A 12,694-nucleotide genomic window follows, 5' to 3' on the forward strand; every position below is an offset into this window, starting at 1 on the left:
GCAAACTCACGTTTCAGGATATTTGATTACATTGTAAGCCCCATGATTTTGTTATTTACTTAAAAGAAAATATATGTCTGGTGGTGTAGGTCAGCACTAACACAAACATTTACCTCTAGAGCTTGTTGGTTTTTATTGATAGAGAAACTGCACAGAATTGCTATAGGGACCTGTGTCTTAGGTCTGTTTCCCTAGTATATCCTCTACATCTCTCATGATGGTGATCCTCTTTCTGGCTAAATGTATGTCTGTTTACTGGGGAATTGAGTTTAGTGACATGCAAATATTATTTTTTTTTTTTGGTTCTTTTTTTCGGAGCTGGGGACTGAACCCAGGGCCTTGTGCTTCCTAGGTAAGCGCTCTACCACTGAGCTAAATCCCCAGCCCCCGATTATTTAAAACTATGTATTAAATTTTGTCATTTTGTTAATTTTTGTGGTTTTTATTGGCTTCTTTTGATTGACTGTCACAGTTTTATTAAATTATTTCCTGTTTCCTCTGGCATTTTATCCTTCCCTTCAAACTAAAGTAATCCTTTTAGGATCCTCTACAGCGCTGTCTTACTGGTTATACACATTGTGTTAAATTTATGTATACTATGCCCTAATCAGCACAGTAGCTGGGCAGCTGCCTGCCCTCCATGGTATCAGATCTACTTTCCAAACAATAACGCTCATCTCTTACTGACTGTGTAGCATCTTGGCTGCTCTTTGTTCCACTTGGACAGCCCTCAGGGCCAGGCTCTCCTCTCCCTTAACCCATGGCTGCTGTCCTCTTCCTCTCTCTTCTCCATAACACTCGTTCTTCCTTTATTCTTTGGCAGCTTCTTCTTCCTTCTTCCCTCCTCATGATCCTCTCTAGCAAAGCCCTCAAAGCTCACCTCCCCCATCTCTCTGCTGTGCAGCTGTTGGCTGTTGGCTTCTTTATAATCACAGTTAACTGGGAGCAGGGTCAGCTTCTTTGGGGTTAACCAGTCTTGAGTTCCACAAATTAGCATTAAATACAAGCAGAATTAGACCAATACACTACAGGGATTTCTTTAGTTTTGTTTTGGTGTCAGTTTTCTTTTACCTTTTCACTTTCTATTTTATTTTCGGCTATTTTTTTATTAATTGGTTATTTTATTTATTTATATTTCAAATGTTTTCCCTCTTTCCAGACTCCCCTCATCAAATCTTACATCCCATTTCTGCTCAGCTTTGCCTATATGACAGTGTTCCCCCACCCACACATACCCATTCCCACCTCACACCTCTAGGATCTCCTTTTGGTGGGGCAACAGGCCTCAGGGTAGTCAATGGCCTCCCACCACATGGATTCCACTTAAGTCACTCCTCTTCTACATAGTTACCTAGAACCATAGACCCATCCTTGTATGCACTTTGGCTGGCAGTTTTGTCCCTAGGAGCTGGGGGGTTGGTAACAGAGGGTCTGGTTAGATATTAAAGACCAATAGTTGCTGCTTTCTCCTCTTTTTCTGGTTTTGGGGAAATTATGTTTGTGTGCTTCTCTCTTTTTTTTTTAAATTATTGTGAGGTGATTAATTTCTTGGTTTTGTTCTTGGGTATAGTTTAGCTCATTTTCTTGGAGTTTTCCTCCTATTGTCCTCGGTTATGCTTTCTTAGAGAAAAAATATTGTTTAAATTTGGATTTGTCATAAAATGTCTTGGTTTCTCCATTCGTGGTGATTGCGAATTATGCTGGGTATAAGAACCTGGGTCTGCATTACATCTGTCCAGGATTTTTGGCTTTTTGAGTCTCCGTTGTGCAGTCTGGTGTAAATCAGATAGGTCTGAATTCATTTGTTACTGGATATTTATACCTTACCCCGTATAATATTCTTTCTTTTATGTGTGCATGTAGTGTTTTAATTATTATGTGAATGGAGGAAATTTTTCTGGTTAAATTAATTTGCGTTCTGTAGGCTTGCTGTACCTTTATGGCCTTTTATTTCTTTACCTTATGGAAGTTTTCTGCTATGATTTGCTGAAGATGTTTACTGGACCTATGAACTGGAAATCTCAATTCTCTTCTATGTCTCTTATCCTTATGTTTGGACTTTTAATTGTGTCCTGAAATCCATGGATGTTTGAATTCAAAAAAGCATACATATTTATCTGAGATGGGTGTTTTGTGCTTTGTTAGTGACCTCCTTGACCCCAACTCTTCCATTTAGGAGCACGTTGGATAATGAGACATGGTCAGCAATGGTGAATTCTTGCCATAAAGTATATGAAAATAGGGAGGTGACTTTATGTGTGTCAAGTATCAGTAGTCTCCTGGGTAGTTTTGGTCCCCGGTTGGCTGTATGCAACAGTTTCAAAAGCCCAGGATTGATGTTCCTTGGGATTCCCATGGTGATGAACACAGACATGACAGAAAAAGACCAGAATACACAGGATAGTACTTGACTTATGTAATAGAGAGAACATTACTAAGTTATGTTACAAAATATTTGATCACACTGTGATCTCCCTGAATGTATTATTTAATGAAAAAGTATTGTGTGGTATAGCATCGACAGGGCACAGACATTTAATGCAAGAGCTCTTTGTTTACTGTGAACATGGACTTTATTACTGTTCAGCTCACCTACCTCACACCTTTACTGCAAAGCTAAAGGGCACTTAGGTCTAGAGCAGATCAAGGCACAACTTGATAGGAAATGAAGATAACTAGGGCAATGTAAAGTCTTTGAGTTGAAGGATTTTTAAGAAAGCGTGCAGAGGGAGCTACAATGCCCTTCTTCTGGGGGAACAGTGAATTAGGAAGGACAGTTGGGAGCTTTACTTGAATTCAGCATCTGATTCCTGAGACTTCATTGGTAAAATTGATGTCTGGAAATTTTGTGTTGTAAAACAACACATTGGCTCTGCAGCTTTTGGCAATGCCCATGGACAGAGAGATCACAGCAGCTGGGGACAATCTGAAAGGAAATCAGGTTTTCTTAAGTCACCTGAGAAGTCCTCAAGGAGACAGGAAAGAATGGGCAGCACCATAAGAGAAGGTTTTAGGATCTCGTACAGTGCTACTCTAGATGCCTTGAAAATAGAAGCAGAAAATGAAAAACTAAATGACTTCCAGGAATTAGCTCATTTCTGTTTATGATTATTTCATATTGGAACTTTATACTTGATTTTTTTAATTTAAAACAAGATCCTTTGGTTTTAATTCAAGGCTCTCTTGGAATCACAAAACCCTTACAACCCCTGTATGTCGCCTAACATCTAACACTATGGGGCTCGAGATTCTACTTTTAAATGCATCACCATCGAGAGCTTCCATTTAACCAGCAGGTGTCCATGCCAGGCAGACACTGAGCAGGTTGTATGTTCTGTTAATCTCCACAACAACCCAATTCAGCAGAAACACCTCCACTTTACAGGTGAAGAAACCACAGCTCAAAGCAAATGGTTATCACGGTCCCCTCAGTCTCACTGACTGTCACTTAGACCCACATCCTTCTCTGTAAAGGGAAGCCATGGGCCTGATGTGGCTGTGCAAGCTGACTCTGCTGAGATGATCAATGCTATTCTTGACCCTGGAAGAATTTAAGACAAGGTGACCCACAGACTCCTGGGATAGATTCTGCCTCTGGTTCCTAAGGTAGGACACAGAATCCCTTGCCATGGGTCTCTACTCACATGAGGAGTCTGCTCCCATGTGTCAGCTTCTATGGCAGTGGTTCAAATCCCTCCTACTGATGCAACCCTTTAATACAGCTCTTCATGCTTGGTGACCCCCAGCACAAAATTATTCCATTACTACTTCATAACAAATATTGCTACTCTTATAAGTTATAATATCTGATATAAATTTGTGAGTGGTTTCACCCCACAGGTTTAGAAACATTGCTATATATATATATATATATATATATATATATATATATATATATTTTTTTTTTTTTTTTGAGAAGCCTTCATCTGAGGAGGACCTGATGCAGGTGTGAGAGCAGAGACACCCTGACGTAGTGACAAGTTTAGGAGGCCCAAGGCTGCTTGACTTAATGGCAACAGAGATTTTTGACTGAAGGCACAATCTGAAATCACTGTCCCCAGGACATTTCTTACCTCAGTTTTCCCCCATTACACGGTGTGTCTGCTTGGACATGTCTGTCGAGGAAGCCAGTCCCCATCGTCTCTGATACAGACAGAATGCTAAAGGTGAGAATGCTTTCCCTCTGTTCGCCCCAGTCACTTCTATAGAAGTGAGTTCAAATCCCCTGTGGGTAAATGTGTGTCTCACATAGTGTGTGAGACTTGAAATTCATCCATTTGAGTTGACAAAAACCAACTCTCACTTCAGATTTACAGCTGACCAACACTTAGTTTCAGGAGAATGAAGAAGCTGGCCAGGCCTGCAGAGTCAGATCCCCTCCCTGCCTGGGACAACCCCACCCACAGCAGACTTCATCTTCACCAGCAGCTGTTATCAGAAAATCTGACCTTAAGGTTCTGAAGTCCACATATGCACAAACCCTAACGTTGTTAGATGGCGGATATGGGGTTTTTCTCCCATTTAAATTCATTCGGGCCTCTTCTCTCCCCTGAGATGCACTCTGTTCTCTCAGGTCTGTTGGTCCTGGAAGGACCTCGGTTCAACTGAAGGCCTGGGAGGGAGGGGGAGGACCTTTTGTTGTAGGAATGAGCATGGATCAAGAATGTAGCCCCATTGTGACTGGGCAACTAAGCTCCAGAAAATCTTTCCCAGTCACAGAACTGGGTCATGTGGGAGCCTACACTCTTTCAAAGGGAGAGCTGGTTGCTTTCTCCTGGAAGAAGCACTTGGGGGTTGACTGTCACTTCTGAACCTTCTGTTCTAAGTCACTTCTCAGAAGGGGCACTTTGCTCTGACTTCTCCATGGGACCCACACAGCATTGGGAGTGGAGGATCCTCTGGTGTTGCAGCTCTGAGCTGGGAGGAGGAGCTAGCACACTGACATGGAGAAGCCTGTTTTCACAGCTGATCTGGATCTGAGGAACAGGTGGTTTTAAAGAAGCATGTGAAAGTATCTCCTGCAGGAGAGCTCACTATACAGGGAAAGTCACACAGGATAGGGAAAAATGGCTTCCCAACTTCCCCGGGGCACTCAAACCAGGGAGGATTGTTGAATTTGTTCCTTGTCTATTGTTATATCCCCCTTTTATTTCTAATTTTGTCATTTAGGTATTGTCTCTCTGGTGTATAGTTTGTTTGAGGAAGAGATTGTCTCTCTGGTGGACCTTCTCAACAAAAAAAAAAAAAAAAAAAGAAAAAGGAACCAAAAAAAAAAAAAAAAAGCAAGCAAGCAAACAAACAAACAAACAAAAAACCAACACACATCTCGTGGTTCCCTTGACTCTTTGTATTTTTCTCTTTGTTTGTAATTGATTGATTTGATTTGAGCCTTGAATTAATTTCCTGCTGTCAAATCCTACCAGACACTCTATAAGATGAGGCTTTGCCTCACCTTGGTAAAAGTAGCATGTAATAAATGAAGCTTTTGCTGCTCTCTCCAGTGGGGATGACATCACAATCTCACTGCAAACCATGCACAGCCCGGTTTAGGCTTTATTAAAGTAGCCCACCATTTCAGTGCTCCCTGCAAGGTGCCATGGGGCAGTAGTAACCTGAGTCTGCATGCACCTCGACAGTTTCTACTATGGACCCTTCCCCATACAAACACACACACACACACACACACACACACACACACACACACACACACACACACTTTACTGACATGGTGCACATTCTTTGCACACCAAAAATAAGTGAGCAATAATGAAAACAGATCAATAATGGAATCAATGGAGGGAGCTGTGGGGAAGCTGGGGCTTAGAATTACTTAAAGGCCCTATGCAGGCTCTCCTTTTGTTGGGGGAGAAATTTCAAGTGCAATGTCGTTCTTTATTTTTTTTTTCTCTAAAGCACAGAGGGCTAGGGTAGATCATAGGGCTTTGAGCATGTTCGGCAAGTAGAGTTACACGGAATTAAATCCTAGAGCGGGGACCTATTTAATCTTCTACAAAGTTACAGAGCAGCCTGGATGAAGACTCTCAGCTGAAAATGTGGACATCTCAAGACAGGCACTGGACAATGGCTGACAGACTTGACTGAAGACTGGAAATGTTTTGCTATCTCATAGGAAAAGAAGGCCCCTCATACCACATTGTACTCTAAGGACAGTTTATTCAGGTTAGGCATGACATGAACTATTGTCTCAGGTCACAGATGTCAGCACAAAGTATCCAAGGTGTTGTATGCCAATGGTAGCATCAACAGAACAAATCACACAGTGTCAAGAAGACATAAATCATGAGTTTGTGTAGCAAGACCCAGGCCTCTTCCAGGTTCTTAGATAGTAACTGAGAACCTCAAATACGGTAGTGATGTGATAGTGTGGGGTGAATCTAGTTACAACTAGCTTCTGTATTGACACAGATGATTCTTTTTGTGTCATGTTCAGCTTATAATGAATGACTAGACCTAAGCATGAGAATAACCAAATACTACATTGCTTCTCTAGCTGCTGAGCTTTTAAAGCCCTGGGGTGACAGCAAGTTTTTGTGGACATTCTGGATTGCTCCTTCTGTACTTTAACTCTGTGCGTCACCTCCACTCTCAGTAAGTTAGTTCAATTCCATAAATTGGAAATCAGTCACCTGGAAAAAATACATTCTCAATATGATCCCAGTTTGGCCATGGAAAAAGGGTAGCTTGAACTGCCCAACCTAGGTTCTGGGCCTGCACAGGCCTGCTCTCCAAAAGAAACCTGTGTTCACAGCTATAGGAAGCATTCACTATGTATGCTCTTGAGGTTTCTCCCTAAACTGCTTAGATTAAGATACGTTTCTTGCTATCAATAGAACACATTATGCCAAGCTGGCTTACAGGAATCTAGTTTCTATTCTGTATTTTATCAGATGTGCATAATACATATGGTCATCATTGATAACAGGTGAAAGATCTGCTCTAATATGAAAACTAAGTGGTGCTGGAGGATGATCCTGACCCACAATGAGGAGTGGGAACACCACAGCTCTGTAGGGATGCCTGGCAAGCTAACACATTGAGCATGTACGGCTCAGTAAGTTCCCTGTGAATACACATCTCCTGAGATCTCTCTATTTAATCATAGGTGATCTTGTCCACCTAATACAGCACCTCCTGTGGAATAACAAAAGCCACCTGCAGGAGCTGTGGTGATGACTCACAGGTTAGAGCATCTGCTGCTCTCTCAGAAGAACCACATGGACCCTAACAATTGGGTAAAGTATGTCAGTGATTACATCATAAAGTGTTTGTTGGAGACACAGCCACATTATCCACACAAAAAACACTATCACACTGGGTACCCCTTAGTGAGTTTGAATTCACTTATTAGCCCAGGCTCCATAGAACATGCAGAGATCCATCTCTAGCTGTCAGTTCTAGGTCCACAGAACCCTTGAGTAAGAATGATGGTCTTAAGAGTCAAGAGATAGAATTCAATTTTTATTCATAACAAATACATTTTTACAACACAACAGGATTAAAATGAATAAAAATATTTAAAAATATTTGAAAGTAAAAAATAGTAACAAGAACATATAAATATGAAACAACAAAAAGAAAACTTCAATTAAAATCATAACAAAAAAATTTCTAAACATAAGCATATTCTTAACGAACATGTAGAAGCACAGATGTATTGCTGTTTCTCCTCTAGCTCACATAATGAAAGGCGGTCCCCCAAGCTGTCTCTCAAGTTGTGTTTTCTGAAGAAGAAAGTGAGTAAGACCTCAATCAGTCAGGCTGGCTTAGTGTTATATAAATTTAGGGTCTCTAAGAAATGACAAATTAACTCTGAGGAAGAATATTCATCCAAAAAATATTGTTACCATTCAGGATGTTTGTCATCAGGGACTCCTGAGAAAGCAACTCATTCTTCAGGAAGCTCTCTTACTGGGGTGTGTCCAATTCCAGCTCTCTTGCACTTTCTGAGACCTGGGAGAGGAAGGCAGTTTTTAAGACACTGATTTGGTGGGGAAATGCTAGCCAGCTGTCAGAATGCTGCCTTCTACCACCTCAGTTCTATTGGACAGTCGACATGGACCTTTTAACTGATATCATTGTTGCTAACTCTGCAGGTAGGGCAAAATCCCCGGCAAGCCTCACTGTAATGTTGGCTGACAATATGGGACCCAGACTTATACCAGTGCAAACCAAGAACAGGGCAATGGGAAGAGACCTCATTGGGTTGCCAGAAGAAAGGAGATGTCCATATGTCACCAAGGTTAAAGCCAATGACAAGTACTAATTTGACATTTGCACTTAGTTCTTATCCCAGAAAGGTGCTTCCTACACAAGAAGTCACAGGACCACAGAGTGTCATTTGTCAAAGAACCACGAACTTGTTCAAAGCTCTGCATAGGATCCAATCTATCACATGGATATGCAATAATGAGGTGTGTTATTAATCTGTCACCATTTCTAGACTGCAGCTTCAAAAAGAGCAGCAAAATATACTTGCAATATAATTCCATTTCTGAAAAGTGGTTAACTTCCCAGAATACTTGTGCATAGGCAGAGCAATGAACAATTCCATTACATGAGGTGGTTGGCTGGTTGTGAGTGTAAATTAGAAAGGAGGTAGGAGGAAGCAAAGATGTATCAAATTGGCAAATTTTATCAGATATTGTTAAGCTAACAGAGCTGTTTGTCCCTACCAGATGATGCTGGGTCTGGACGTTGCTGGTCTTTATCCTACTTGTTGAAGTCAACCAAATATTTCTGGTTCAGTGCACAAGCAAGATGTACCTCCTTGCTCTCCTGCTTCAGTGGGGCCAACTTCTTCCTACATGTGTTCTCCATCAGGAGCTGGCTGAGCAGGTTTCTGGAAATACAGTCTGCATAGTAAGATCATGCTGCCCCTTCCTCCCATTCCTACTCCCAAGTACCACTAACTCTACCAGGTCCCAGATACCCATGCAGACTTAATAAAATACATCTCGATACACATAATGCTGCTGCACAAACCACAAAGAGTTAATTCGGGGAAGAAAAAATTGTTTGCTTGGCCTGAGCACCAATTAGTGTCCACATCTCTCAAAATGAACACAGATCTACATCTATCCATGAAAGCCCAATGCATGGGGGCAACATCAATTAGCAGTGGGCCAACACCCTCAAAGGAGGTCAGTAGCACCAAGAGAAGGTCATGCTAACCATGTGGTCCACACACTGAGTGTTGTAAAACCTGGTGTGACCCCAGAGGTCCAGGTCAGCCTAATAACCTTCTGCTGACTTCCATCAGTGCTGTTCTATCTAGAGCCTTCTGAAGATGCCTAGACAATCCTGGGATGAGGAACACTCTTTTATGGAACTGAAAACTGAGTCCTAATGACCCTGGCACACCGATGTGTAAACAGCACAAGAGATAGAACCAGAGCTGAAGACCGACCAATCCAGAACAAAGAAATCAGAAATGGCCATTCCACAGGTGATAGGCTTTCTGACCAGGACTTACCTAGAGAAGGTAATCTCCTTCTTCAGCTTATGGCTGTTCTCAAGGATCTCAGTGTTCTCCATGTCTAAGTTGTGCAGAATTGACATGACTGCCTCCTCCATTCTCTCCAGGTCTCCATAATATGGATTTGGCCTGAAGTGTGGCCTGGCCCCAAATGATAGAATACAATGAACATCAGCATTTAGGAAGATATGAACTCAGGGTGGGTCCTGTACTACCCCAGTCCTGGAAGGACACCTTCTGAATTCTACATATTGGATATTCTTCAGCTTCAGAAACGTGTTTTTCTGCGTCCAGGACACCAGAATCTCGGCATCCAGATGGAGGCTTCCCTGGCTCCCTTTGTTCAACCAAGAGGAAATCTGCAGTCAAGCCAGTTGAGCTATCAAGAGCCTAGGCCACACCTCTCCATGCTCCCCCACCCAACACACCCAGAAACCTGTGATTTCTTTTCTCCTGTCCTGATAATAGACCATATATCATCACAAAATTATAATCTGCACAACGAATACAAATATACAGACAAAGTGGCCACATAGGCAAAGAACTGTGCTGTTGACAGTGGGGCTCCCAGAACAAAGCATTCACTTCACCATGAAGGTGTTACAAGTAAATACTAAGGCCAGGACATAGACCCCTAGATTCCAATGTGGAGGGAAATATAAACATTTAAAAGTTGTCCATATGCATTTGGATGTATGCACACACAGACTCACAGACTAAGACACACCCACAAAAAAGTGAAATGTAAACAGAGTCAGAGAAAGACAAATATGGAAACAGAGAGCACTGTGAGAACCAGGAGAAATGCATGCACCATTGCTGTCTCAGAGGGCAAGACACACAGACAATAACAAACAGGCCTGAGCCTGAGACCTTCTAGTCAAGCATTGAGATGAACAGTTTTGGACCAGGCCCCTCAGGCTGCTGCCTGGATCTTCCAGCACTCAGTCCCCTGCCTAGCAAGTACAGAGACTCACCATAAACTCACTGCAATTACAATCTTGCAAAGCCACCAGCTGTCAAGGGCTTTGCAAATGCACACTAGACACTCACTCTCCCTGACTTTATCCCCGAATTCTTCATTCAGACCACAAGATCTGCTTTTCAATAAATGGAAGCAGATGAGTCCATTTTCCATCTCACTCCTCAGGAAGGGTCAAGGTTCTGAATCTCCTCTATATGGGAGGTGAGGTTTAGCACAGGGTGGTTAGGGAGGCACAGCTTTCTAGAACCCAAAACCTTAATAGGATAAGATGAAGGTGACCTTGCAGTCCCAGGAATGAAACAAGAGAATTTGGAGCGATTCATCCCCGTTCTTCATGGATCTCTCTGTCAGAAACCTCAGGTGATCTCTCAGGTCATTTCTCTCCTCGGTAATGAGCTGCAGCTCTTCAATCAGCCTCTCCTTTTCCTTCTTGGCACGATGCATAGAGTGTTCATAGACCACAGTGAGGCCTAAACAGGAGAACAAGCCTGGAACCCAGTGTCACGGCTAGGCGATTGGTCTATGCTTAAGAGGCCTCCTCGGTGGATCTCAGTTCTCCCACTACTCTATAGAGACCAAGAGATGTAAGCAGCCAGGTGTGCCCTATGCAGGACATCACGTGCTTACATGTACCATGGAGATGGCTTCTCCAGGATTCTTATCAGCTGAACAGGGTACAGCTTTGTTTCCTCACCCCTGTGGTTTCAGAACTCAGATGATAAATTCACCATCCAAGACTTGAGTGATTGGAGACACTCAGATGTCCTACCCTGATACTCTAGGCCAACAACTTTGGATTTAAAACGCATTTCCAGGGAGGACATGGTCAACAGATTTATCAATTCCCCTATTTGAAATATCCAACGCCCCAGAAGAACCCATAGGTTACAGGCTGAATCTTGGTCTATATGTTCCAAATAGTTTTGGTATTGTAGAAACATGTTTGTAACACACATCTCTAATATATAAAGCTAACGATGACCCTGCAATTAGAAGAAATCAGAGAAGGAGTAAGAACATAAGGTTATTGCCTGGAGCACAATTCTCTCCCTGTTCCTACTGTCAGATATCCACTGTATTTAAAGAAGCAATGATAGTGAAGTACATTGCTGCCCTGTCTAAACTCAGAAAAGGTGGACCCTCCATGACTCCTGATCGTGTTTTTATATCAATGTAACATACCAAATGAACTGAAAAGTAAAGGCCAGAAGTTCACAGTGTAATAGCATTGGCCTAACCATATCCTCCCAGTGGGGATAGAGAATCTAAAGTTCTGAAATCCTTGACTTTCAGGAATTGTGATATTCATGGAAATTCAATTCCTTTTCAGATGCACCAGTTGCTGTGGCCCATTGCTAGAAAGGTCAGCTTAAGCCTGCAGCCCCCCTGACAGGAAGCTCAAAATATACTGCCCAGAACTTACTACACATTCCCCAGAAGTGCTGTCTTTGTCCATCATTACTTTGAGACGAAAGGCCAGACTCCTTCACTCTAGTCTCTCCACAATCAACGTTCCCCCTCCCAAAACGGTTGTGAAGACGGGAAAACATGTCTTAGGATGTAACCACCAGACTCAGTCTGAGAGAAACTAGGGCACTGGTTGTCACTACAACACTGGTGACATCACAGAGGATGCCAGAACTCTCTAGGAGACAATAGAGTGTCATAGAAGGGACAGCAGATGTCATGGGGAGCAGACTTTGTCTCCCTGCTAATGTTCTCCCTGTACTGAGCATAAGCTGAGGTGCCCTTTCCAGGAGACTTTCCCGGGGCAGAGCCACTGAGCATCTCCTTCTTCCAAAGCCAAATTTTCCTCTAGGCTTGATTATAAAAACCTTAGTAATTCCTATGCATCTAAATGAATGTTTCCTTCCAAATCCTGCCCAAAAATGTCTCATCCTAACTCAAATCGTCCTCATTCACCAATGTTAGCCATTAAAACTTCCTGAGATTTCACACCAGCTTGAATATGCAGTCAAAAGTTCTCCTGTCTCATTATTATGGGTGCTTTAAATCACATCCAGAAATAGACTGCATGGTAGGTTACAACATGGGTGTGTGTTAGGGTACACTCATGAAGTCATGTGCTTAGCAATCGATAATTGCCAAGAAATTCCTTAGGAGAAAGAGTTGATGTCTTTAAAGTGCTAGGCAAAGTGTGGAGACCAGTTGGCAGAGGAAAGTGCAAATTAGAGCCACCAGTGAAGGGAACC

At 42.4% G+C, this 12,694-nt stretch overlaps 1 protein-coding gene across 1 annotated transcript; it reads right to left on the reverse strand.

Moving 5' to 3' along the window:
• Positions 1-7,466: 7,466 nt before the first annotated feature.
• On the reverse strand, positions 7,467-12,100 carry LOC147999267 (uncharacterized). Its single transcript, XM_087596516.1, has 6 exons — positions 11,905-12,100; positions 10,761-10,951; positions 9,494-9,637; positions 8,694-8,860; positions 7,866-7,971; positions 7,467-7,742 (listed from the first exon to the last, which is right to left on the reverse strand). Exons 2-4 carry the CDS (start codon positions 10,802-10,804, stop codon positions 8,731-8,733), a joined length of 318 nt encoding a protein of 105 aa, XP_087452642.1. The 5' UTR covers positions 10,805-10,951; positions 11,905-12,100; the 3' UTR covers positions 7,467-7,742; positions 7,866-7,971; positions 8,694-8,730.
• Between the last annotated feature and the right edge of the window lie 594 nt (positions 12,101-12,694).

The sequence above is a fragment of the Rattus norvegicus genome, chromosome 19, assembly GCF_021556685.1.
Source record: "Rattus norvegicus strain SHRSP/BbbUtx chromosome 19, alternate assembly SHRSP_T2T, whole genome shotgun sequence".
In the NCBI taxonomy this organism is placed as follows: domain Eukaryota; kingdom Metazoa; phylum Chordata; class Mammalia; order Rodentia; family Muridae; genus Rattus; species Rattus norvegicus.

Coding starts and splice junctions, on each gene's coding strand:
- LOC147999267 (XM_087596516.1), bottom strand. CDS start 10,804: ATGAATCGCTCCAAATTCTCTTGTTTCATTCCTGGGACTGCAAG. Junction 9,638..10,760: donor TTCATTCCTGGGACTGCAAG/GTCACCTTCATC, acceptor ATTTGGGGCCAG/GCCACACTTCAGGCCAAATC. Junction 8,861..9,493: donor AAGGAGATTACCTTCTCTAG/GTAAGTCCTGGT, acceptor CTGTATTTCCAG/AAACCTGCTCAGCCAGCTCC.